We start from the raw sequence: 27,613 nt of genomic DNA on the forward strand, positions 1-27,613 counted from the left end.
GCACTTCTTGGGTTCACTCGGTGTTCGAATGTTCGTTCTCGTACATCGCTAATCCTTGATCCACAAGGGCCTTTATCTGGACTTTGGTGACTTCCGAATCGGGTGAAATCAGAAGTTGATAAATGCTTTTTAGGCTAAAATTTAAAATTTACGATGGGTGATGTTATTAAGTATTTTACGGTCTTGGTGGAAAAATTAAAATGGGCGTACATGTTCTTTGCGCACGTTTCGTCGGGTGGTGGGACCGTACCTTGCTTCGCGCACTCGAGCACCTAATAGTAAAGTTAGAGTGGAATGTTGATGAACGAGAAGACGAGATAATGTGCCTTTGAAAATGATTACGGTTTACCTGCTTGGAACGTTTAACGACCGGAGAATCTGCACCCACGATTTTTTCTAGCACGCTGTGGGCGAAGCTGCATTTTATATTTCCAGAAGCTAGATTGTATAGAAATGATATCGTCCCGCATTCATCCACGGTATATTCGAATGTCTATAAATGTGTACATTTTTATAATCATTATACATTGCTTGGTGTCCGATGCACACCGCAGGGTCGACCGACTCACCAGTTTCTCGACTATAGGATCCTCCGGTATAAGCTGCGTGATCGAATGCAAATGAGTGGAGACGAATACGTGAGGACACTTGGAACCTCTTTCTATGAATTCTTTCAGAACCGCAGCTAGCAAAGTAAGACCATCGCTCTCGTGAGTGCCCTGCCCAAACTCGTCCAAAATGATCAAAGAGTTAGGTGTCGATGTACGTAGAGTGACGTTAACCTGCACCATAACGCCGCGTTAGAAATGCGACAAAATAATTAACATGCATTTGCAAAGACGGTAAACGTACTTGTCGCAAATCGGCCATAAAATGACTGGTATTAATAACGACGCTTTGGAAAGACGAAACGCGCGACAGAACGTGCGAGATGACGCCGATGGTCGCGGATTCTGCTGGCACGTAACTACCGATATGTGCCATATATACGATAAGCGCGATCTGTTTGAGGTAAACAGTCTTGCCACTTGAATTCGGTGCTGTTAATATCTTAACGCGGCCATGACCTTCGCCGGAGAAGGTGTCATTTGCGACAAACGATCCATTGTGTTCCAACATCGGATGTCGTCCTCCCTTTATGATCAGGGTCTGCGTTTCCACCATGGTCGGTCTCACGTAGTCAGCCCATTCCGCGATCATGTAAAGAGATAAGATCCTAAAATATTTAAGGATGTATTATTTAATATCTAGGAATTAACGCAACGACGTAACGCACAACTCAAATACTTGGTTTACTCACGCGTCCAATTCGGCGCAAAGATTAACAGCGTCGAGGATCGAATGCATATACTTATTAATAAACCGGATTAGACTTATCATCACCTTATTTTCTTGGTTTGCAATTTTCAAGAGTATATCGCCAATATTATCGTCTAATTCTGGAATATGTATATATTATCGTATAAAATATTTTTAGAGTGAAAGGGCCGCGTACATTCACGGGTTGTTGACTAAATTGGATTATCTCGATTTAGCATTAACCTCTAGCAATTGCACTTTTGTAGTAGCGTATATTGTTGATCGTAAATTTGAATTCCAATCCTGGTACTTCGTTATCGTCAGGTGCCTCGCCGTTCCATTCGGTTATGGCAAGTACGAAACAAATATCCGGAAAGTACATCATACGACAGGCGGCAACAATGCTAGACAACTGGTTAAATTCCTTCCGACTCATTTCCGTCATAATCTGAGGCAGAATTCTTCTTTGGTGATTTACTATTTGTGTTTTAATGTAAAAATAAACATTTAGTCGCTGTGTATCTTAGATATTGATTTATAATTAAAAGTTAATGGACTTACGTTCATCTAACTTTGGATCGACGCCTGGTTTGACAGTCACTCTGTTTTCTACTTTGCTTCCTTCGAAATCTATTATGTACTCGATGAAATAATGAATGTATCGCATTTCTTTGGTGACACTGCTAACAATCGTTTCAAATAGAACCGGCTTATTGTCACATCTTGAACATAAATTGGCAACGCTTATTACATAACTAATAGTCTGTATGGAAAAGAGGAAGAACGGTTATGTCATTAGAAATGCAGATTTTTACCAATGAAATTGTGGAATATTGAATTAGAACAGTGGATGACCTTGTACAGTTTCTGCCAGTCGGAAATTTTTGCTTGAGAGGCAGAGTATCGATTGATTATGATGGTTGATGGACGCTGAATGAAAGTCAAGCAGGATCGCACATTTTTAGCGACTTCTTGATTTTTTGCGAAAAATTCAATAACATCGTGTCTTTCTTTTAACTTGTTTACATCCTTTGTTGGATGCTTCATCATCTTCCTAAGGATGAATAACCGAGAGAATTATGAATCAATTTTTGCACAGTTAAGTATATAATTATAAATTCAAAAAATTATGTATAACTTTCTTGTCGAACTTGCATTAAATGTTGAACGCCTGCGCGAGATTTGCATTGGTTTAAAATACTGAAAAGGCTGTTCATATTGTCCTTCAAATTGTCAGCACCGAATTTGAAGAAACTCGGATGTTGTCGAGTTTTAAAAATTCCCAAGGAGTTATATGTATCGTCGTCGATCATAACGGCATCTTTACTGTTTTCACGCAGAATGTCTAATTAAATCGAAAAATCGAAAAATAACTAATATCACTTTCCTTGTTTTACTTACAGTGAAATATAATTTATACGTGCATAATACACTTCCTCATAGGCTTTTAATGTGATGGTATTCCAATTTCTGTCGATATATCTTAAGAGCAATCCTAGCGCGTAAATCATCGAGGAGCTCTCGAAATTTAGCACCGAATTTAGGAAGGTTGTTCTCTCCTGGACACTCGCATTTTTAGGCTCGTTAATCAGCTTTAAACACATAACTCTGGCGTAACAAGTTTCAAAGGTGTTTTCTCTGTACTGCTGTACTTGAAATACTGGACTCCTCGAAGATCGTGACGAAGTGGACGTGTTATCTTGCATTTCGTCCTGATTTTTCATAATTAAATCTTTTACGACACCGAGGAACTTTTCGGGCGCACTCGACACTACCAATACGTATTGCGGATCGCATTGTCTATACAATGTTTTCGTTACGTCGAGATTGTAATTGCTGTCGTCTACATCGTCCATTACGTAAAGCTCCATGGATGCGAAATCGTAATATGCTGCGCCCAAATGGCCATTGAAATAAATCATGGACAAAATTATCTATAAGAATCGAATTGAACTAGTTACATATCAATAAGTGTAAAATGCTTTCGCTCAATGTTTAAACATAATTAGCACCTCGTCCATTTCGCCATCGTTAGTGCTGCTGCTACTTTGAGGTGACCCGTTTTCTACTTCATTGTCCACCACATTATGTGAAGCGGTCACTAGTAATTTTTCTACAATATCCTCCTCATCCGTAGAAGAGTCTTCTGACATAATTTCTTCGAACACTGAAGGCCTGTAAAGTATAACGTATACATGTATCTAACGAAGTTGGTTCAGTAGTGAAGAGAAAAATAAGAAACAACATAAATATCCCAAACTCACTCTGCGACATTGGAATCATTGTGTGGACCACTTTGAATGTCCATGGATTCAACGTTCAAGGCGGAGGAATCGGTCGTGTCGTTTTTACTTGAAAGGTCGCTTTTTTATTAAAATGCATTGTTAATAAAATGTTTTCATTCATAATAACGAATGAATAAGAAGTAAGTCGGTTGAATAATATAAAGTACTCACCGATCCATCTCGTTCAAATTACTACTTTCAACTGTCTTTCGACAATGTTTCAAACGAGCTTCTATACTTTCTCCCCATCCATTACATTTTACCATTCAATGATTTCACGTATGCACAAATGTTGATTTTTATTCGTCTAACTAACAGGCGTGCATTTCTGAAACAGTTCTACTCGATAAAAAGATACCGTGAAGAGTTTTAAATAGTCGTTAGTTTGACTCGCGATAGCGCCGTCCCGCGTGCGCTTTTGCATTCCAACCAGCTTCTCTTTTCATTCACTTACCGATTTCATCATCCATTCCCTATCAGAGCAACTGGGTTTAATACTTATTAATCCATCGCATCGTATCCATGTACTCGTTTTATTCTTAACATTAACAGGCACGCATGTTGAAACCAATTCCATTCAAGGAGGAATGTATAAAACTAGAAGTCGTTAATACATCGCTGGGTTGAAAGATAATGCGTGTAAATATTTGTACGTAACTTTGTAACAACACGTTTCTTTATTTGATTGCATTACATGAGCAAATGTCGGTTGCAGATTCTCTCTTCCCTGTACATAATTACAAAATAGTAACTCTATCCCTAAACCTGTTAAGTAAGTCGCCGCTGTGTTAAACATCGACACCTAGTTACATACTACGTACTAGGCGTACTTGGTTAGGTTTAGACATTCGGTTACTCTTCCCAACAATAATAACCTAACGATCTTTGATTCGATTGGTCGTGTTAATACTTATTACAAATATCGATATCTAGGCGTGGAAGCCGAATAGTCGTACGGAACACATTTGGTTAGGAGTTAGTGTTACGAGTCACGGTTTAAGAGCAATATCTATTCGCTCGTACGACTTCAAGTAGAATTTATTCTTTCGTCCCGTGAATCGTTAAGCCATCGACAATTCGGCCAGACGTAATTGCACTTTCTCGGTAATTGCGATTTCTCAAACGATCGTTCAAATAAAACGACCGGAAAAGCGGACCGATTTCTACTAAAACGGATGACCAAAATTAACCTGATGCTTGTGTTACGCGTTTACTCTCGTTCCTTTGAATCTCGAGAAATGAAAATTGAACGTTGACATTTCTAAAAATCACCCAAAAGAATTTCCGGAGAACCAGCCTCGGCGGAGAAATGAGAAGCTTAAAAATTCTCTCTTGTCCAGTGGTTAATACATCTGGAAACATTTTGTACAATGCTGCAGAAGGTAAATGCAAGGTCTAGTCATACCTCGACGAGAATAATACGCAGGGCAGAAACAGCTCGTATCGAGAATTTCCGACCGCGTTCTCCGGGTTTTGGAGTCAATACTATCGTTGAAAAAGTAAAAAATATATTACATCGCTCTCGTATAAAATGTCCATAAAAATAATTTATATTTATACACGCATATACCTATATCGTGTTCAAGATATGTATACATATATATACTTAATATATAAAATATACGTATTTTCATTAGCGCATTAAGGAGAAACGGCTTGGTAATTGGAGTCTAATAACAAGTTAAAAATCGTGCCTAACTAGGAATGGGCGGAGGGGGTTGAGGGTCGAAGGAAATGGGTCGGTAGCTCTTCTCCCTGACGAAGGGCTGAATTCCGTTGAGTGGGAATCCGTTTCTCGGATCGCGCTCTCGCTCGACGGCTTCGACGGGGGCCTCTTCTTCCGAGCTGGCGACGTCCTCGCTTCTCTCGGGACTAGCCGACCTGGTCAACGTTTCCTTACTATCTCCACACGTTTCGCCAGCTTCTCATATTAACTTGTACCTTTGCTTTCTACCCTCTTTGGTACGAGCAAGCAACACCGCGACGGCCGTTCGACAAGCCAGGGGCGGCAAATTGCGCGTAAAAAAACGAATTCGCAGTCATAAGAAATTGTACGTGCTTCAATAAACGTGGACCCTTGAAAATGGGTCAGCGAAATATATGTCCAGAAAGATTGTTGTTATATTGACAACAAAAAAAGAAAAGATTACTTCACTAGAGCAACTCAAATGCATGGTTACGATAATCTGTTCTAGCCACAAGAAATTGTATATCGCTTCCTCGTTCGGGACAACAAATTCATTTGCTAATTTAGGAAGTATTTTTCGACATAATTGCAAACATTCTTGCTGTCGGTACAATTATTCTTGCAGCTAGAGCCAAACTTTATCGGCGATTCTGTCCTTTGCAAAAAGGGCACCTTTGTGTGGAAATTTCTTCTTTATGATTTTTTTTGTTATGAACTTTCAGGTGCACCTCGGACTTGGTTTTACAAGATGTCCTGACCATCGATCGATTTTATATCGATCGCCGCCCGTGGGACGAACTTCCGATCCAAGCAGCATTTTCGGAATCGCCGAAATCGCACGAGGTACCTTCGCCGAATCGTTTCCTTCCGGATGAACCGAAACATCGAACAAGACCGACCGGCATGCACAGCAGGCATCTCTCAGGTAAACTCGGCAAAGAAAATAATAAATAAAATAACGTATCCATGTATTGCACGTGAACGGAAGAGGAGTCCGGAGGAGTCCTACACGAAGTCTCGGTCGACATCAAGCGTCTACTTGGCGCGGTGACACGAGGAAAAGTACGGCAAGGTATATCGTTCAAGGTCGATGCGTAGATTCATCCTGATTACATAATTTTAGTGTAAGCACCCACGTATGCCATGGCAAATATCAAAAGATATCCGAAACGCTTACGTGGGTGACGTATACCCAGCCCAAGGCGGAATTAGAAGCGCTCCGTTGTATTTGCTCGTTTTGTTTTAATGAAGCGTTGTTAGATGACTAGAGGTGTTAACACTACTTACTTATACGCCCACCTTAAAACCTGCATGGAATAAAAAGCGAGTAATTAGCGGACGTCTCGTTTCTGACGTACTTAGGCATAAGTATCGGTGTAGAGGAGGGTACTTTTCGGGTGAAAAGAATTTCATTAAAGGGGGAGACCTGCCGAGGGCTCCCTCTCTCTCGCCAAGTACCTATCTACCCGTCTCTTTCTCTTGCAGGTACTACCCACCAGCGAAACACCCGCTCGTACTGCAGGGAATTGCCTTGAAAAATGACACACGGGCTGACTTCTCTCCACATTTATGGAACGCCCACGAAAAACGAGACTCGAACGAATTTCTGTATCGCTCCGTAAGAAGCCCGTGGAAATGACGCCATCAGGTGACGTCATCGAGACGATGTCGCCTCGGTTGGCACACGATCCGAAGATAAAAACAGAAAAAGAAGCTACGAGAGGGAATCGACACGCACCGCACGCACCGAGCGCGCTTTGGCGGCTGGCAGACTTCTCAAAGGGAATCCTGACTCCGACCTAGACCGAACGATCCCGTCGTTTGCACTTTTCCTCGAGTCCCGTTAAGTCGGCAAGAGAGTCGGGTCATGCAACATGCTGCAGCGTTACCCCGGGTGGTCGCGGAGGCGTCCCGAGCCTGGACGTAGCACGAATCGCGACGAGGACGAGTTCGGGATCCCCTCGGTCGTGCGACGTCCATCTTCGGAGCCTCCGGCGAAGGAGCTCGGACTGCGGTTCAAGCGGAATTCAAGGGGGAACCGATGGCGACTCGACGTACCTGGACCGAAGCCGTCGTTTGCTTTTGTTCTCGGCCTGCCTGGAATGAGGTCTCGTGTTGGGTTGCGACAATTCGCTGTCGCTGCTGGCCAGAGACGATCTCGCCGCCACGGCGCCGTGGGCGAAGTCTTTCCTAGTTTACGAAACACCTCGATTATTGGTTTCTCCGCTGCATCGATTCCCGACCCGGACTCACCTGTAATTGTCGGACCTCGGGGTAGAGGTCGGGTTGGCCGGCTTGCCAGCATGGAGGTTCGCTTCGACGTAAACCGGAGAGCTCTTCGGGATATCGTAGACGACCTTGGGGTGAACAGTGGTGTGCTTGAACTCGGGGTGACTCGAATTTTCGGGCACCCAGTCGTAGTACCTAGGTCTGTAGTCTTTGTACTCCCTGTTCGCCTGCTGCTGGTGTTGCTGCTGCTGATGATGTCGATGGTGCTGTCGAGCGTCCAAAGTGGACTTCCGGTGGTACTCGTCGCTGCTGACGCTGTTCTTCCGGTCAGTTTTCGCGGGTACCGCGGAGGTCGGAGAAGACGCCGACGAGGAGGGGGCACCGTCGGGGTCTGCTCGTGGCACCTGACTATTATTCCAAACCGGAGGCAGGCTATTGGAACTTGAGAGAAATTCCCTGGTTTAATGAAGCCCTGGATGAGGCCCCGTAAATGTAATGAGACGACTATCGATTCGCGATACTTACTTCAGGTTCTCGTCCATGCTAAAGAGTCGCAGCTGCTGTCGGATGCTCGCCTTTTCCCGAGCCCTCTTCCGCTGGAACTCTTCCTCCACCTTCCTCATGGCCTCGAGTTCACCCTTCCTCTGTCTCTCTTTGGCCTCGGCCTCCCTGGACAGCCTCTCCGCCAATCTGCGCCTCTCTATTTGCCGGACGGTTGACTGGAAGGTGAATCTTCGACTTCGTGAGTTTTGTTTGGCCGGCACCTTCGCCTCGACCGAGGTTTCCTTGGCGTCCTGTAAGTTTTCCGGCCCCGGTGAAGGTGATCGGCCCCGTTGCCTCATCTCGGAGACGTTCTCGCAGGACTTAGAGAATGTGGTCAGCTGCCGGGATCTGTGTCCCAATTCGGTCAAGGGCCGCTCCCTGAACGCACCTGCAAGACGATCGCCTCTCTTCGAGTCGCTCTCTCCATTCTGACCTCCCCCTTGAGTCATACCACAGGGAAATTTGGCGACCTTCTTCCCTTCCTCCGCGTTCTTTCTGAATCTTGGAGCCGACTCATCGAAAGGTTTGTCGATTTCCCCAGCGAAGGGCCTGTAGTTCAAACTACGGGGTTGGTATCCGGTGCCATTTGCCTCGGGCAGGTACATGACGTGACCTCCGGATGCTAGGTACGAGAAAGACGGTGGTCTCATGAGAACCGGGAATTCGGTCCGTTCCTCCAGGGGCTCCTCGTCGTAGACTCCGATATCCTCGTCGTCGTCTTCGCCGTCGCCGCAGTCGACGTCGTCCTCCCTAGGGGAGGACTCGGGTTCCCACCCAGGAGAAGAGGCGGCGGTGGCGGCAGCAGTGCCCTCGGCATTGCCCGAATTATGCTGCAGCGAGGTCGGCGCGCTCGTCGAGAGGAGCCAGTTATCGTCCAGGGCGTCCGCGGACCTTCTTTTTTCCGGGTCGATCGGCCCTAGGCCCAACGCCCCGGAGACCGAGCGTTTCAGCTTTTGCAACGAGTTAAAGGACGTCGTCTCCTTCGCTTTCGCGTCGGCGCTGTACAGGGACAGCCTGTTGTCGTCCCGCGGCAACGAGAGGGAGAAAACGTGCGCCCTGGGCGGGAACTTGAGAGGCGTCGCCGTGGGTGGAGGCGAGTCCACCCCCGCATCGCTGCTGGACTCTTCTCCGAGATCCTGTTGGGGCGTCCAGGCGGGTCGCGTCGGCGCCTTGCTCCTCCCGGACGTCCCGACATCCAGCAAGTCCTCGTTGCCAGCCCCGGCGTCCCCGGAGATCCCGGAGTCCCCGGACTTGTCGTGGGAGCTCCTCGGCCCTAGGGCCATTAGCGGTGGAGGCGCCCGAGAGAGCCGCTCGATGCGCTCCTCGAACAGGACCTGTAACCAGACAGAAAAAAAAAAATTCAGACCGATACCAAGAAATTTTCCTATTTTCCACGAACGTTATCACTTAAAGATGGGCTAGCAAAAATTTTACCCAGATGCATTTTTATTATATTGAAAAAGAAAAGGGAGGTTACCTAACCGGGGAAAAACTCGAATTTTATTCATGGTTGCAATACTTCTCTCCAGCGACAAGATATTACATATAGTTCAGTTGTTCGAGCGGTTATAACAATATTATTCGGCTGTTGCTACAAATTCATTTAATTACTTGGAAAGCTTTTTTCCTAAAGAATGTTGATGTCTGCAATTCGATGTAATTGCAAGAATGGTTGCCATTGATGCAATAATTCGCGCAGTTAAGAGCGAAACTTCATTAGCGATGCTCTCTCCTTTGTTAAAAGGGCGAATTTAATTTTTTCCGTGAAACGATGCCACCTGTTACGACCCTGGTCACGAATAGGCGCGCCATTTCGTCCACGTGGTCATTGAACGTTCGAAGGAGAGGTCGTGGATGACGTAGGTAACCGCGTTAGCAGTCGCGAGGAGGGACGCGCTTTTACGAGCGACCCCGAGACCCCGATGTGCCGTAATCGAGGGGCCGTCGCGACCGCTAATGGCAGACTGCGAGTCGGCGTTACGCGGACGTCGCACCGGCCCGGAGAAATTCGAAAGGCCGGACGCGGACGCGGCGCCACAGCGGCCAAGACGAGTGATATACGCCAATCGTTAAGTCATCCAGAGAGAGAGCCGGTCGACTCGAGTCGGTACCTCGCGGCGGGACTTACGGGGACTTCCTCGCTGGCGGTGCTCATCGCGGGGCCTGGGGTCTCCAGGGCGGAGAGCAGCCTCCAGGCGGCCGAGGGCGAGAACCTGGGGATCTCCAGCTGCTTCTTAGGCAGGGTGGGCCGCAGCTTTAGTGCTATGTCCTCGATGCCGGGTTCCTCCCGCTTCTGTAAATCCTGAGACGGCGACAGGAATGGAATTAAATCGAGGAAGGTAGATTATAATGTTGGACACGAAACGATCGCCCTCACCTCGTCGACGTCGACCGACGGCGCTTCTGGATGGGAGTCGTCCAAGTTGCGGCTGGGCATTCCGCCGGAACTCCGACTGGGCTGCGGCTCGTTCATGCCGAAGTAGAAGGTCTTCGGCGCAGGCTTCTCCGTCGACGTCGATCTGAAGAAGAAACCGGGCGAACCGGGTGAGAGGAGGACGTAAAAATCCAGGGTTCGATCCTTTGGACGGAACCGTAACGGAAAACATTTCACGTAGAATTACGTGGGGTGAAACGTCGAATGGTCGAAAGAAACTTTTATATTCGTTTATCTCGATCACGTCCCCGCGCGTCTAATTTTCGTTATACTCGAGCGTTGAATTTGGTATCTCCTTATGCACCGAAAAGAAAGACGCAATTCGAGCCGCGACGCCGCTTACGTTTCTCTGTTTCCAGCGGCGCAGAGTCTTCCTCGGGGCGCAATCGGCTCCGGTTCGACGGCGGCAGGTTCCGCCTTCCTCCGGGCGCTACGGGCCTCCGCTTCTCCCTCCCCGTGATTCCGGGTGGGCTCTGGAGTGCTCTCCCGACCGGAGCCCTGGCCCCGGTGGCGAGCCCTGGGCCCGTTCCGCCTGCGGGCCTCGACGCTGCTCGGCTCCCCGGGTCGCTCCTCTTCCCGGGTCCTCCCGACGCGGACTCGAGCGTCGACCCGACTCGAAGCCTCCCCGACGGGCGATTCCCTGCCAGTCGCACGGCTCATCTTGGTCCGCACCTTCCGCGCCACGCGCATCAGCTCCGCCTGGAACTCCGGACTGCTCAAACTCCTCTGGAGGGTGTTCTTGCCGTCCAGGATCTTGGATCTCCTCTCCTCCCTCTTCCGCTCGTCCTCGTGTTCCCTCCAGGTCTCCCTCCTGGGCGGGGGGCCGCTCTTCTCTTTTGAGGGCCTCCGTCGACGCTTACCTCCGCCGTCCGGGAGGGCGTCCCGATCCTGAGAGGGCGACGGCCAGTTGACCAGCGCCCTCTTGGTCTCAGCCCTGGTCTTGAAGAGTCGCGATCTCCGCGGAGGAGGCTGCGCCGCCTCGGCGGTCCTTCTCGAGTCCTGGCCCATCTCCCAGTGGTACGAGTCCGGCGACGACCCCGTCGCGGTTGGCTCACCGTTGGCCAAGGAGGTGGAAGCCGGTGGAGGAGGCGCCTTGTACTTCTTCTTGCCTCGGTAGCGACTCTCCCTCTCCCGGGAGTCTCTCTCGGGCCGGCAGACCTGGGGTCCTCGATGATGCGGTTCGGCTCTTCCGGCCTCCACCGGTGCGTGGCGCAGGTCGGGCTCGCTGCCGAACCTCTTCAAGTCCGGCACCTTGGCGCACTCCCGGTACTGACAGCACCGCGACCGGCCCGCTCCGAAACTTGAGGCCGACGTGCTCCTCCCTCGGAACGCGTTCTGCTGCAATCAACCGGTGCTTTCGTTAGCGAGAATCGGTGCCCCTCCGGCGCCGGCGGACCGGCTCGATTCGGCGTTAACCCGGTCACGAGCAGTGGCCAGTTTCTGGACGCTCGCCAATCGAGAGCGTCCGGATCGAGATCGCGAAGTCGAGATTCGTCGCGATTCCGCGGCGCGTTTCACCGGCCCCGAGACGAGGTTTCCGACAAGCGACGCCGTGGAATCGGGGCCGACCGGTTAACCGAGAAAATTCGATTTACCACTCGGATGTCCGGTTCGCACCCCACGCCGGTGCGCGGTGTTCGCTCGAAAGAAGCCGCGGCGATGCAACTCCGTCCTCATCATAGGGCTATTCCCTCGGAAATCTGTGATAACGATTTTTCCTTCTCTGAGTACCGATTGCCTTTGATTTCACACGATAAACAACAATGCGTTTCGATAAGCAAGCGATCGGCCTTAAAATTACGGCGAGGTTTACGGTGATTTCCAACGATTTCCAGCCGATTTCTACGTGTTTTCAAGTATTAATATCCATGATATTTCCTGAGTGAATAAACCCTCGAGAGAAGTACAATCGACAAAACGTATATAAACGCGAATAACCGCTGGAGACCACTTAACCCATTTGCATCTTTAGCGTATATATACGCTCAGTGTTCCTGATCACTATCACCGGAGCGTATGTATACGCTCAATTTTGCTGGCCACTATCATTCAGCTTGAAATTTCGGCGATAAGGACCCTTTTTTCATACTTCCTTATGATGCAAATGGGTTAAAAAATGTTTGCGATCAGTGGTCTTGTAACATTGGCCGCTAGGGTTTAAACGGCGGGTTACCTTATCGAGGTCGTGCGGCAGCGTCAGAGCGGAGGGTCTGCGTCCGCTGATGGTCCCGCCGTTGTGGATGATGCTGCCGTTGTCGGTGACCCTTAGCCTCTGGTTGGGCGGCTCCGGCAGGACTTTGCGACCCGGGAGCTGCGAGTGTCGCCTCGCCAGCTCCCGGGGGAAAGAGTGCGTCCACCCTCGACCCACCTCCGAGGAGAGGCTCCCGGAGGCCGACTGCCGATGCGAACTCCCGCCGTTGCCCATCTTCCTGTCCGCCAGACGGATTCCGCGACTCCTACGGGAACCTTCCGTTCCCGCGCATCTCGCATCTGCGACCTGCAACGCGATCGTTCCCCTTCGAATTCATTTTCCAAATCTCGAGTAAATGGAGAAATTCGAGATCACCCGTTGCGATCTTCTGACGAGATCTCTCGACCACTCCCGAACCTAGTGCAACGTCAGGAGGGCGTAGTATACAGGGTGACCCACAACCCATCGTCTATCTTACACAGATATAGTGAGTCCTTTTACAAAATCAAACGAGAAATTCGTATGGCAAAATCTTGCAGACCAATAATTATGAAACTGTTTAGCATTAAAAAGCAGCCGATGAGAGTTCATTATTCTCGCGCGGCTATAAAACATAAGAGACTAATCACTTATCTACTGTTTTTCCGAAACTGACATTTGCTTATTATTGAATACGCCGGTATAATAATTTCTTTTCAATCTAATATATTTATTCGTAGAAGTTGATTCGAGGTGAAGTACGTAATTTCTCCGTGCGACTTTTTGCTTCGGTTTTGTATGAAAATTAATATGTACATAGTGGACTATGTGTTGTGGATCACCCTGTATATCGACCCCGCATGCCGATCTGTTTGCGGAGATATCCACATTGAGAGGCAAAAAATAAGGGACGTTCGTCATTTCCGCTCTTTTCCTCTGATTTTATTTTAAAAAGTTCGTCCCTTGTTCTCCGTTAAGTTTGATCGCAACCGTAATTACCACGAGGCTTTTCAACGGAGATACTTAATCGCGAATAGCATAGAATTCCTTAACCAGGATTAGATAATAATCGAAGGTTAAAATCAATAATTCTCGATTATTCACGCCAGACCCTCAAAAACGTTAAAATGGTTATTTTCGGAATTTGTTTATTTTTTTAACAGCTCTGGTTTTTGTAAAAAAAGAAAAAAGTGACACAAACAAAACTCAACATGGCACAAACGTCTACATCGCAGAAACATTCCAATAAGCCTATTAATTTTGTTCGTGCCTGAAACTGTATTCCAGGTTCAAACAGCCGAGGGAGATCGGGGATTTGGGGTCCATATATACCGTCCACGGTGGAGCGGCGTCGAGAAGGACGCTCTTGCTCGAAGTAGTCGGCGCGATCGGCGTCTCGGCGGCTCGACCGGCGAGCGACTCACGAGCCGAGCCCCTCCATTCAGCCGAGCGAGAGACCACCTGTCCAACCTGCCCAACCTGCCCGAGGTGCGGGGAACCGAGATCGACTCCGAGTACCGCTAGCCAATGACTAACGAGCCGGATAAGGCCATTCGGACCGAGCCGAGAAAAAAAAACCCGTCGATATTAATCGACCGAGGGAGCGGAGCTCCCCTCCGATCCCCAGGGGGGAGTCCGAGGAACGTCGAAGAGACGCCTCTCCAGGAACCGTGCGCGACGCAAAGCGGATGCTGGGATGCTCCAGAGTCATCGACTCGGAACGGTCAACGGTATTCGTCTCTCCTCGTAATGCGATCCGAGGAGAAGGAGGCGCCAGGCTCGGCGACCGCGACCTACCCCAACGCCGAGTCCCACGACTCGGATCTTTTCCCTTCCGACCCCGCAAGTCCCGAGGACTGGTCGAAAGCGGACTAGGTTTTGAGTACTTAACTAGTGGTGAGTAAGGCGCGACGGATCTGAGAACGCTCGGAAACGGAAAGGTGCCCAACCAGAACCGTGACGACGCGCATCGTCCGGGACGCCCTCGACGCCGACACGACCGATCCCGGAAGGTAACTCGATCCGGCGACAACCCTCGCGAGATCGATCGCCGTGGAAAGCGTCTCAAGGTCGACGAATCGGGGCCGGCGCCATTGAGTGACCGGGACATCCTCCCGACTTTCTTCTCCTCGGCGTATAAAACGCGGGACGAGCAAATTCCAAGTCGGCTGCAAACGAGTCGGCACGTTTCTTCGCCACCTTGTTTCGTCGTTTCTACACCTCCCAGCAGATTATTCACTGAGAAAATCACGGATTACAATGCTAAAATCACGAGGGGAGTCATCTGAAAATTCTTGGAGATCACCAAAAGATTGTCCCAATTTTAAGGGCCGAGGGTCCCTTGTTAATAACACCGTTGTTTATCATCTGAAATCAAAGGCAATCGATTTTCAAATAAAGGGGATCGTTTCCCCTGATTTTCGAGTGAATAGCTCCTGGACTTTTCAGATGGCTAGGAAGAGGTTCTCCCCATGCTCAATTATCAATTAACCTGACCTACCCCAATTACTGAACTGAGTGGGCATTTTGTCGCTCACGGGGAATTTTCGTCAGATATCGGGGTGAAAAAAAAAAAGGAAACGACAATTTGATAAAGAATTTTACCGTTACTGAGCAATCGACGATGAGATACCCTGGCGACTCGACGGCGGTGGCAAAACGTCCTGCTTAGAAGTGGAAACCAGACGGGAGAAGCGACGCGTACTTCCGCGGCCGCGAGAACGCGACTCGGTGGAGTCGCGGCGCGCGGCTTTCTCCGTCCTCGAGGAGCCGGAACGCGCGGAGAAACTCTCCCAGACCTCCAGGCTTCCAGGTTTCCAGAGGGAACCCGGAGGAGAGGCACCCCGAACGGCCCCCGGGGACGTCAGGGACGCGGATCGCGCGAGTATACGTCCTCGGGGCTGTCTCGCAACTCTCGCTTAATTGACCGTGAGATCCCCCTCGCGGAGACTTATCGGAGGTGGAGTGACGTATCGCTCCCGCCGATTTGCATTCTTTCCTCGTTAGGGCCCGAGCCTCGGCGCGCAACGGTCTCGGGGCCCCTTTAATTACCCGCGGCGTTTCCGCCGCGAGCCGACCCGGGGCGGATCCTCGGAACCGCGGATCGAAGAGCGCTTCCGGAATCTCTTTCCTTTCCTGTCGAGCAAACGCGGCGCGTATCTCGCTTCGGCAGGTACCTAATAAACCCGACACTCCCGCGGAGAGTTTGAAACGAACCAAAACAAGGAGACGTAACGTCAATGGTACGTTCCACAGAAAGTGGCCCAGAATCGGGGCCCTGGGATCTCGGATTTTCGCTGATCTACCGACGCGAGCGCCACTTGCGGACAATGTAGGGATTTCAATCCTATGTGACCAAGATGATTCATATCCATGGAAATAACCTAAAACGCTTTTAATTGCGCAATTAAGGCACGCTACGTGCAACGATAATCCGCGCACGTTATACAGGATGTGATGTTTTTAACGCGATAAAGACCAGCGGATGCGCTAGCGGACGATCATTTTTAATTGCAAAGTCTCACCGCGAGGGCGCTAGCGGCGCTAGATCGGCGAGGGTTAGATCTTCGACCTCGAAAATAGGAACGACTTCGATACACGGCATTCGATCTTTTTACATTATTTCATGACTTGGGCTCCTAATTCTTGCCTGTCGTCTATACTTTTCGTTGATCCTACCTAAAATTCAAAATGACCGGGGTGCGCATGCATACTTCTGCTGATATTACCCAACGCCATTCAACGCCTAATCTCCCAACGACTCAGGTCGGCGTCGCGTCGCCACCGTCCATTTTGAATTTCAGTTCGGCCGAACATCCGGAAAAGAGTACAGGTGGTGCCGGCACTTCGGGCGTAAGTCTTCCCATAATAGAGAGAGACTGCAGGGCAGATATGTACTCCAGGGCTCCGATTCGCAAACGACGAAGGAGAGAAGGTGGATATAGGTAGGGTAGGTGGCGCACGAGCCAGCGCGGTCGGCCGCGGTCGCGCGTCGAACGCGCCGATCGAGCCGATCGGGCCGCGCCTTACGTAAGACCCAGGGGAAAGTGGAAATTCCTCGGTGAGTAGGTACTCCTACCTCGCGAACCGCCGCCTATGGGGGCCCGAGTTCCCCGAAGGGACCGAGGGCGAGCCGGAGTCCGACGTCGAGAATACGCGTCGGCCGGAAGATTCCGCGGAAGAAGATCGCGAGATCGCGGCGATTCGGCTTTCTCGCCGGGAGAAATTGACCGGCTCTCGTTGGAGATCTGGTCGCACCGCTTTCGGTCGTCCCGAGCGGCGATAGCATCGCCACCGTGGAAGAATCGCTTCTAGGTCTCTTCTCGTGGCACGCACCTAACCAGGAGAGGTAAAAACGCTCCCGGGGCCGTCGGTGGCCCGGATGAAAGTTCGTCCGGTGAGAGTGGACGACGCGACGAAGGATTCCGCGCGTCCTCGGGCAACGACCGAAATCCGGAGGCCCGATCGAAAGTCCCCGGGAAGCGGTCCTGGTAGAAAGTCGCCTGCGGCGGAGAGACCTCGCCGCCGAAATTCCACAGGTGGAATAGTGGACCGATAAAGGGGTGCGGCCACCTCGCGGAATCCTCGCGGATGCCCCGCGATTCCTGGGGTATTAATTCCCCGCGAATGGAGGGCCGCGACCAAGGTTCGCGGGGGCGGGGAGGGGGACCGAAAGGGTGGGACGATCGATCGGGCGGTCGATCGAGCGGGACCGGGGGGGAATTTCGATCGATCGTGCGTATCGCGGATCGGAGATCGGAGATCGAAGATCGCGCACCGGCTCCGCGTCGGTCGGTCACGGATCGCGACTCGGAGAGGAGTGCATCGACCGGGCAGGATCGGCGCGCGAATCCGCTCGCGCCTTCGCCGCGGCCTCCAAGGCCGTGCGTGCAACCGTCCAAATCGATCCGCCGCGATCGATTCGCCTTACGAGTCGAGCAAGGCCGCAGGGAAGAGGGGGACCCAGGGAGTCGGCCTCACAGGAGGGCGGCAACGATTTCGAACTTCGCCGGCCGAGTTCGCGAGCGCCTGCGGTGAAATTTCGAACGTTACGGGATCGGCGAGCCCCCGTTTCGATAGCCGACGCGAGCGGCACCTTTCTCTCTCCTTATTCGGTCGGCTTTTGAACGTTACGCCGAGAGTTCGGCCGGATGAAAGGCGCCGACGGAGAAGCTCCCGTTTTCTCGCCTCGCCCCGTTCGGCGGTCCACCTGCCGCGCGGAAAGAATAAGCGAAATCAAAGTTCGCCGGGAAAGGCCGGATCCTCCTCGGAGGCTCCGCCGAAGCCGTTCGCGTCTCCCTCTTCCTTTTCCTCTTCCTCTCGTGCTTCCTCTTCCTCTTCCTCTTCCTCGTCCCGCTCCCCGCCGACCCGCGGCCCTTCGCCGCCCCTTCTCCCTTCCGCCTTCTCTCCCCGAGCTCGAGTTAACGACTTAACAATACTCGAGAATGCGAGTAAGAATGAGGAAACGACCGCGGGGGCCGTTAACTCCTTCGCCGAGGGTCCCGCCGAGCCGAGCCGAGTCGAGCCGAGCCGAGCGGGGCCGAGTCGAGTCGTTGGCCTTGAACTCGACACCCCGCGTGGACAAGGTCAGAGCGCGGCCACCTGCTCCCTTGGAGGGCAAGACCCTCTCGCGCTCGCTCGAGTATAACGACCGGCCGAGAGGTGGCCTCGATCTCACGGGTGGACCCGCTCGATCGAGAGTCGAACCCGCGGAGAGGAACGGGCGCGATGGAATTACCGGTACCATTACCTCGCGGTGCCATGTAAGAGCATAAATCGCGTTTATGCCCGGGTACGCGGCCATTAGGCGCGCGAGCTACGGCGTGCGGTCGCGGGCAACGCTCGCGCGAGTCGGGCTACCCGGCGTCGGTAAATACCCGGTGTGCCGGTGGCATCGGCTCCGACCGGTAATGGGATACCCGGGGATGCCCGGGGACACCCGGGGAGCGAGGCGCGCTCGCCAATGCGGAAATCGGTCCCGACCCGCCGCGGAAATTCCTCCTTCGATCGGCGCGCGCGGCCCGCAGAGATTTTCCAGCCGCTCAGCGGCACGTGACCGACACGGGCCCGCGGATCCTCTTTTCCTCCGGCTCATGAATATGCGAAAAATCGGCGAACCGTCCGCCGGCCCGGTTTTCGCTCGTTAAACGGCCAGCGCCAACCGCGCGAAATTGCTCGTCGCGACCGGGAGGGAGGAACGAGGGTTTTGGGTCGGTCCCGCCGAGAAGGAGCCTCTCGAAACCGACGATCTCCTTCCATCCTGGACGCGGACCCGCGCCGACGCGCTAAGTGTGCCATCGCTTTTCTCACCGAGCGCGCCACCTGATAAACCCGACGCTCGATGCGGCGCGCGTTCCCTCGACGGCGACGCGGCGAGTGACGCGCTCCAATTAGCGGCTTCCGGAGCCGCCGATTGGCACCCGTCGTCGCCGACGCGACTTTCTCGGGGGCTCCCGACGGGGAAGGATCGCGTCGAGGCGGCTCGAGAGAAGGCCTACGAGGACATTCCGCGGCACTTATCGGGCCCAAGGATGTCAAGAACGGTCGATGAGTTCGATTCGCGAGGCATCTGGGTCAGTCGCGGCGCACCCACCGAGAGCGCCTCCCTCGAGATCGCTCCTCCGCGGTAGGCCGGACGAAAACGGAAAACTCGTCTCCCCCCGGTGGTAGTCGGCCGCTCGCGGCTGGAATTTCGGAATGCGGAAGGAAAGCCGCGGGGAGATGTTGCTGGTAACCGGAGAACGCGAGAACCCGGTCGCGGTCGCCTCCAGTTCGGCGCTCGCTCTTCGCTCGGTCGTCGCCGAGTTGCCGGTTCCGGTTCCGAGACGCCGCGTCTTGTCTTCCAGGATCCGAGACGACGAAAGGGAGAGGGCGGACACCTTCCCGGCCGGGATCGTTGCGTTTCGTCCGGCCCGCGAATCGGCCACGAGGTCAACGACCAAGCAGGAGCGCGCGGCTCGCTCGGCCTCCAGCCGAGATACAATAATTCGCCGCGCTAACTTTTACCTTACTGCCGTTGCGCGAGTCTCGCGAGCGCGCTAACGGTCCGCGGTGATTTTGCGCCTCCGACGATCCCACAGACGCGGCTCAACGCGAGAGCGAGCGCACGGAGTAATGAGGGGATCCGAACGGCGTCGTCGACGGGGACGCCGAAGTTGCCCTCCGTCGAAACGGAGAAACGAGCGACCTTGGGGACTCCGGCGAAACCTTCCTGCACTTCCTTCGGGAAAAGAAAAAACGAAAAAACGAAAAAAAAAACAGAATTCCAGGATCGAGCATTTGAACAGAGCCGCAATGCTTCAAGTACACAAACACGAAATTGCGTGGCTGGAAATTTCGAATGATTGAAGCGATCACATTTTATTAATAAATTTGTATACCTGGAGAAAGAAGATTTTCATTGAACCGAGGTAATATATCGTCAGTTCAAGGAATAATTATTTTACTCAAACAAACTCGAATAAAGTGGACGCAACGTTTCTTCGGGATTGCGACAATTTATTTCAGTTTATTTCAGTTGAATAATTATTCTTTGACTCGTCAAGGCATTTCTTCGGTACCGCTCGAAGAAATGTTTCCTTGGCTCGATGAATCTTTGTTTCTCAGCGATGGACGGTTTGCTTGATAGGAATTCCTTCACAGAGCGCCAACGTGGAAAATCCTGACTTACTTTTAAGCGAAGCCACTTTCACAATGCTTGGACTCGCCAAAGGGTGAACGAAGCTTTCTGGCTTTGGAAAAGTGGAAAAGGATGAGATTTCTTCGCGAACGTTCCCGGGAAAGGCTGTGCGCCGGCGCAGCGGACGCTATGCACGCAACCGCGTTCTCGATGCGCGACGTACCCTGACTCGTGAGCAACGAAAGTTAGAACCGCGAAACTCGCGGATACGCGCGGACGAACCGTTACGCCGTACGGTGCTCCAAATCACGATCGCAACGCGAACCAACGCCATGAAATCGACTTTTACAGGTAAATGAAAAAAAAAAAAGAAAAGTTTATATCGGAGAACTTCCCACCTAAGCGACGAGGAAACGGCGAACAATTTAAAAACGTACAACGCGATATGGCAACAATAGAGATCTCGCATATCAGTTGTCCCCGGAGGCTCGACACAATCCCCGCGACTGCTTATCAAAATTACTCGTTACCCCGCGTCTCGTATATTAATATTCCCATATTATTTACGGACAATAACCAAGGTTAAGATCCCTTAATTTCTCGAATACTCAATCGTCTAATTTTAAATGATCGCTATTTTCCCATAGCTTAAGACGTCCCAGAGGTTCGAACCAAGTATACTGGGAGACATCAATGCCCTCCCATCCTGCACAGGCGATGCCGCATCTGCAGGGGAGGCATTCATGTCCGCCACTGAGCAAGTGATTACAGGCGTTAAAGGATATCTCTTTATAAACGAATTATTTCAATCCACAATAAAGTTAATGTTAAGTTAAAGACTTCAGTTTGGTATAGCATACGCTCGACTCGAGGGTAACGAGTGGAGACATTCGCTTCGTCGCATTGCTAATTCCGTCATAAGCGAAAAGGATTAAGCCGTGTCTCCCCGTTACCACGATACATTTTTACCCGGAATCACGGTCGATTACCAACTCTCGACGAGTCGCTCCGCGCTCGCAATTAGAGGCATCGTGCGACGCGACTTAACGGGAACCACCGCGTCCGCGGGAAGCGCGTCGTCGCCGACGCCGGCGTCGCTTTCACCGGGGCGCTTACTTGGCGCGGCCCGGTCCTTCGGGAAACAAGCGGAGTCCGAAAGGGAGTCATACGCCGTTTGCTCCTGTTTGGAGCTAAGTCGTCCCGCGGCCAGTGCCCGGGGACCGAGGAACGCGGAAACGAGAGGCCGACGTCCCGCTTTCCATTAGTCCGAGGGATCGCTCTCGGAAAAGAACCCGCGGAATTCTCACGCGCCGAAAGCAGCGTTCCCCCGTCCGCGTCTCCACCGCGCTCCCTCCTTCTCCCGCGGCCCGAGTCGAGCGTGCGACTTCCTCTTCCTTTCGGAGGAGTCGTCCTGAAGGAGGCCCTCGGCGAATTAATCGAACACGGCCGGGTACACCTGCGACGGCGCTCCTCTCGCTCTCGTTTCGCTCTCGTTTCGCTCGCCCCCCTCTTCCCCGTCGATCTTTGCCGAGATCCCTCGGCGCGAAACGACGGTGACGAAAGCCAGGTACGGCTGCGTACGGTTACGGTATCTCTCCGGATAATTTCACCGACGACCGTTACTTCCCCCTCGAAAAGGCGGCTCGCGTCCTTGTGAGGCGCCTTTGACATAGGATATACGGACGGTACACCGAGAAAAAAAAGATTAATAGACTGAAAGAAATATATATCGTAGCCTGAATCGTATGTAACTGCAAGAAAGGATCATTTTGTCGAGAAAAATTATATCGTTGATTTAAACGAATTTCCATTACTCTTGCTGACATTTCTTACGATCGCAGGGTTTTCTCGCAGCAATGCGTATTTCCTCGAGACGACCAACTTTTTTTTTTCCCACACAGGGTACGGACTCCTAACATCCGATCACTCCTTTTGGTGTTCTTACGACCGTGGCGAGAATAAAAAGGGCGATTCTCTCTCTCTTTCCGAGAGACGGCTCGTTGCATTGCGTAATCGTTGAAACTAAATATGTCGTTGAGATTTTCAAGAAATATTTTATATATCTTCAAATGAAATCTACGAGGCATCTTAGAAAATCTGTCGCTTGAGATATCTAGCAAAGATTGCAAAAGATATTTAGAAAATATTCTGTGCTACTGGGGGTTTATATATCCATGGTCTGGATGGCACTTGCCTCCGCGTTCCGGAGTGACTCCCTCGGAGCCGAGGCGCGAATCGGAAACGTGCGTGGCGCGACGGGAAGGACGGACCGGCGAGGCCGGGTGGCCGAGAAAGTCCCCGGTGGTCGATCGAAGCACGGTCAATGGGACCGGGCGCGCAGCTTTCTTTTCGACGGTGACCCAGATCGGCCGCCCCGGGCGGAGAGGAGTCGACGACAGCGCGGCGTAAAAAGAAAGAGTCGTCGCCCGCGGAAAAAGTAACTTCGCCCGGCCGATCGGGAGACGGGTTCGAAAGTCGCCTTTCCCCTCGCGACTCGTCGCCGATTTCCCGGCGCCCCTCGCAGTCCGGGACGTTTTGTCGTCGAGCGGTTTACTAACTGAGATATATTAACAAATTAGAATTATCCGTTAAAAAAGAAACATCTCCCTTCATGGGGAGAAACGAAACAAAATAAGTCGTACTTCCCTGCCGGCTTCCCCTTCGGTCACCTCGGCGTAACTAATCTAATCTACTTCGATTACCGACCTGGCGAATTTTCATCGTTTTCTGTCATGCAGGTGAATTCTTGTCGTATTTTGCCGTACAGGTGAATTTTCAACGTATTTTCTCCTACCGATGATTTTTCGTCGTATTCTGCCGTACAGGCGAACTTTCGTCGTGTAAGTGAATTTTTTTCGTATTTTGTCGTGTAAGTGAATTTTCGTCGTATTTTGTCGTGTAAGTGAATTTTCGTCATATGTTGTCGTACAGGTGAATTTTCGTCATATTTTCTCCTACCGGTGAATTTAATCGTATTTTACCATCATACTTTGTCGTATAGTTGAATTTTCATCGTATCTAGTCGTGCAGGTGAATTTTCATCGTATCCAGTCGTACAGGTGAATTTTCATCGTATCCAGTCGTACAGGTGATTTTTCATCGTATCTAGTCGTAGAGATGAATTTTCATCGTATCCTGCCATACAGGTGAATTTTCATCGTATTCTGCCGTACAGATGAATTTTCATCGTATCCTGCCGTACTGGTGAATTTTTGTCAGATATAGTGCTGGAAAACTAATAATATCCTAACAAATTCTACCGTCAGTAGAATACTCTGCTACGAAACGTCCGGCTTCGCCGCCCTCGCCCGGGGCGGAAGGAAAGGAAGGAAGGAAGGAAGGAAGGTCGCAGCGAGTCGCCGTTAACTTAATCGTGAGCGGGCAGCTTAACGGTGCGCGCGCAAGCGATCGGCCCGAGGGAGACTCCCCGCGAGTCGGCGAGCCGGAAGTCCCGAACGGCGAGGTCGGTCCGGAAGCCGAGCCGGCTCGATTTCCTCGCGGCCGTTCTCAGGGAAGTCGGGCTTCGTGGGAGCCCGACTAGTTAATGAAACTTTCGAAGCCCGGCGAAAACTCATACCACGCGGCGGCGAGTCGTCCCTTCGGTGGAAACGTCGCCTCGCGGGTTTCGGGCCCGCCGGCGAGCGCGAACGAGTCGCGGCCGGCTCTTACTTTCCCTGGCACGGATCGGCACGCACGCGGGGACCACCGCGGGGAAGGGGCGCGCATACCTCGGGTGTCGACTCGCCTCTAAAGTGGCCGGATCGAGTCGATATGCCGATCGGTATGCCGGGCGCGCCGACCGCTAAAAAACGATTCGTCCCGAAGGGTTGGGCAGAATGAACGCAGTCGCGGCGGAGACGATTTCGCCGATCGGTACCCACGCCCGCGGAAACACTCCTCATCGGATCGGACGTCTTGCCCGCGAGACTCCGACTCCGGATATCTCGATGAAGCCCGGCACGAGTTGCCTAACGGGTCGACGTCACGCCGCGTTACCGTCCTCCGAACCGGCGAGAGCGTCGCCCTCCTCTCCTCCTCCTCGAGAGCGCGCCGAAACGCGACGAAACCCACCCCCGGAACCTGCGACCGCCGGGAGCCCAGCCGGTGACTGGAGTGTTAACATATTTGCGACCGCTGACGTGAATTCACGTCTTTTCAAGTTCTATTCCTGGTTGCCGCTGATGTAAATTCACGTCATTTTAAATTATATTCCTGATCGCCGCTGACGTGAATCACGTCCATAACGATACACGATACAAGTTTGCGGCAACCAGTTTCAGAATTTAATTATTTTCCCCGGTACTCAGTATTTGAAACGGAAAATATTTTCCGGTCGCGAATGTGTTGAGACGATAGGTTCTCTTATTTAAGAAATAAACATTCATCAAATCGTAGTGCCGAACTTTGGCGTTCAAGTATTCGGTCCCGTTCGCCCATGCTTTTAAATGTACCTCGCGCGAAACTCTACCGACTTTCCCGATACGAAAGAGCCATTCTATATACGTCAAAACGTCAAAATAATTGCATAACTTTTTCCCCCAAACTGGGTACGTCCAATTATTTGAAACTTTAACACGCGATTATGAAGGTCCTAACACGAAGGTCTTGAAACTCGCGAAATTTGATCTTTCGAGAAAACTTCTTTTATTTATCGCGGGCAAGAAACAAAAAGAAAACTCTTTTCCTTTTCTTCTTTTTTTTTTCCTCGAAAAATGAAATGTCCCAATTTTCAAAACCTTCATTAGAACACGCATCGAATACGTATCGAACACACATCAATCGGTTCCCTCCTACTCGAAACTCGCCGCCTCGTGTCCTTACTTTCATATTTTCTAATATCTCTATTTACAAACGCGTTATAAGGTTATAAGAGCGAAAAGCCCCTACGATCGGCGGACGATCGATCGCCTTTCGCAGATCAGGTTTTACGGTTTCTACCGTTTCGTTCGGAGCGATCGAGTCGGCGAGAGCGGACCGTTGCGGAGCCTGCATCGATCATCGTTAACGCTCCGTGCTCGACTCGATCACGGCGAGCTCGATTGCCGAACGCGGCCGAGCTTAGCCGAGCCGAGCCGAACCGGATCGATGCCAAAGCGGAGGAATAGCGGCGATCGACTTGGCGTACGCGATGGAACGTAATTAGAAAGAAGAAAGAACGGAAGGACGATTTCGAATCGATCCCTGGCCTGTGGATTCCGTACCGGTTCGGCGTCCTCGACGTCCCGAACCGATCGATCTTCCTCTCTGAATCGTAGACCGGCGCAACGGTCTCGCGAACCGTAAACCATTAACCAAGTAAATTATCGTTCGCGCTCGACTCGGTGCGGGGTTAGTGCAGAACTCAATGGTAGCGCAGAAGTTTGCAACACGGATTCCAACGCGAGCGTTCACAGTCGGGGTGGGCAATTGGCTGTGAACGCTCTCATTGGAATCCGTGTTGCAAACTTCCGCGCTCCCAAGACCTGCACCGTTTGCGCACCAAGTCGAAAGTTAATAATACTTGGCACGTTAAATGCGGTATCATCTGGGGCCGACATTAAATTCTCAGGTCAGAGGCATGAATCTGAACGGCAATTTGATAGCTATCAAACTGGCGTACAGAATCCCGGCTCGAGCGACGTCGATCTCCAGGGATCTGTTGCAAAAATCTCGCCCCCTAAATGGAAAGGAAAGTATATAGTTAACTACCTTTAACGCGGTAACCTCGGAGTTAATGTTGTTCTACATTCCATTCAGGCTGCAGAATTTTTTTTTCACATGGAATTCTCGACGCTACGTCGGTTCCCAGGGACCGACGGCGCACTTAACGTGTTAACGAGTAAACCCGTGAAAACGGAACGCGAGGCATTCGATTGCCACTCCTTCTTGGCTCCTTGCATAAGGTCGCCGGCCTAGAATCTCCTTCCATATTTCCCGGCAAGGCACTTGGCTGCGAGCAAACCTGCCGCGAAATCCCGATGAGATCCCCGAGGAAGCGCTCGCGCGAAGTACCGTTGAGGACTCACCGAGATCGAGGGCCTTCCCAATCGGAGGAGCTGTTCTCCAGCCGCGCGGTCCGCCGCGGCGGAAAAACTCCCTCGAGGGGGTCGCCTCTACATCGCCGGGTGGCGGGAAACCCTCGGAGACTCTTCCGATACACCTCGAAATCCCAAACACCACCAACCACGACGACGTCCTCCGCGCACTGTTCGCGGAAGCCGACCGAAAGTCGATCCCTGTCGGCGGCGGGGCGCAGGCGCGCGCTCGGCGGCCGAGCGAGGATGTTTACATTGACAGATGAGACGAGCGCGCGGTCCGCCTCGCTCGACGTCCGGCAAGTGAGTGCGGGCGAGCGCGGCCCGACCCTCCTCTTCCTGCGGGCCCGCGCTACCCCCACTCCTCCACCGCTCGGACTCGCTCGCTCCCACGGAGACTCCCGGCAACCCCACCCATCTTCCGCACCTTCGCCGCCGTCGCGCGTCCCTCCGCCCCCCGCGAGGAACGAGCGAAAGGGCACCCGCCGTCGACGAATTATGACGAATTCCTCCCGCAGTTTCCGTTGATGCGACGCCCGCCTCGACCGGGAAATGACTTTCCCTCGATTCGTGAAAATTGTTCTCGCCGTTCGTTCCCGGTTTCCGCGCGAGCGAGTAACCCTCCGCGAGAGAAACCCGCGAAGATAGCCATCCTCCGCTTCCGGGTGGCCCAGCGGCCGCGGCGGGAGACGCGCGATCGAGGTTCATGCTCCGATGCGTTCAAAGAACGGTCCTTCCTTCCTTCCTTCCTTCCTTCCTCCCTTTCGTTGTTCTCGCAACCCGCTAGCCTGGCAAGGCGGAACTGTTTCAGCTGCGACCGTGGACACTGACCTACCGCGCGGCGACTCGACGACCCTGCGCGCTCAGACCGACTCGACGGTCCTGCATATCGTTTTTTTTTTTCATTCGCGTTATCTCTACCACATCGAAGATACAATGGGCTGGAGTTGACGTTCCTGACAATGCCTGAAAATCGGGAACGATCGGTTTCTTTTTTTAGCGTCCCTGTAAGAGGCAAGATCACGCATCGAGCGAACGGTCGGTCCGACCTTGTAGAAAAATTCCTACTTGTGAATATATTAAAAAACGGGGACGTCCGTGGAGGCACTTTATCGATGTTAATCTTGATGGCAGTGCGTTAGAAAAGCTGGTCGTTGGAAATAACTCTTTCATCACTGTTGATCTCACTACTTGCATAGAAATTCAAAAATATCGATTCAATCGTCTAATTACAATTTCGTTCTTACTTGCGTCTTGATGCGGGTGAGAAAGTATCGCAAAATACTATCCATAAGATCTACCGATCTTAATGTTCGGAGAATCGATTTACCTAA

At 51.7% G+C, this 27,613-nt stretch overlaps 2 protein-coding genes across 7 annotated transcripts; both read right to left on the bottom strand.

Moving 5' to 3' along the window:
- Window positions 1-13: 13 nt before the first annotated feature.
- Window positions 14-3,763, bottom strand: LOC105697216 (mutS protein homolog 5). The gene is made up of 13 exons (XM_012420344.1): window positions 3,756-3,763; window positions 3,564-3,662; window positions 3,312-3,474; window positions 2,701-3,233; window positions 2,155-2,353; window positions 1,861-2,062; window positions 1,543-1,776; window positions 1,301-1,439; window positions 853-1,216; window positions 527-782; window positions 350-438; window positions 211-272; window positions 14-134 (listed from the first exon to the last, which is right to left on the bottom strand). The coding sequence occupies exons 1-13, from the start codon at window positions 3,761-3,763 to the stop codon at window positions 14-16; spliced, it is 2,469 nt and encodes an 822-aa protein (XP_012275767.1).
- Window positions 3,764-5,075: 1,312 nt separating this feature from the next.
- LOC105697322 lies at window positions 5,076-26,568 on the bottom strand. Of its 6 annotated transcripts, none has more exons than XM_012420545.1 (10): window positions 26,271-26,568; window positions 12,651-12,974; window positions 10,821-11,815; window positions 10,421-10,562; window positions 10,172-10,345; window positions 8,026-9,377; window positions 7,525-7,941; window positions 7,330-7,461; window positions 6,571-6,578; window positions 5,335-5,465 (listed from the first exon to the last, which is right to left on the bottom strand). In XM_012420545.1, exons 2-9 carry the CDS (start codon window positions 12,900-12,902, stop codon window positions 6,572-6,574), a joined length of 3,471 nt encoding a protein of 1,156 aa, XP_012275968.1. In that variant the 5' UTR covers window positions 12,903-12,974; window positions 26,271-26,568; the 3' UTR covers window positions 5,335-5,465; window position 6,571. The 6 variants fall into 6 exon arrangements, with proteins under 6 accessions (XP_012275965.1, XP_012275963.1, XP_012275964.1 ...); XM_012420544.1 differs by having other exon boundaries at window positions 5,342-5,465; window positions 6,559-6,578; XM_012420542.1 differs by lacking the exon at window positions 6,571-6,578 and having other exon boundaries at window positions 5,076-5,465; window positions 10,821-11,812.
- Between the last annotated feature and the right edge of the window lie 1,045 nt (window positions 26,569-27,613).

This window comes from Orussus abietinus, unplaced genomic scaffold (genome assembly GCF_000612105.2).
Source record: "Orussus abietinus isolate OABI.00-Male unplaced genomic scaffold, Oabi_2.0 scaffold26, whole genome shotgun sequence".
NCBI classification, from domain to species: domain Eukaryota; kingdom Metazoa; phylum Arthropoda; class Insecta; order Hymenoptera; family Orussidae; genus Orussus; species Orussus abietinus.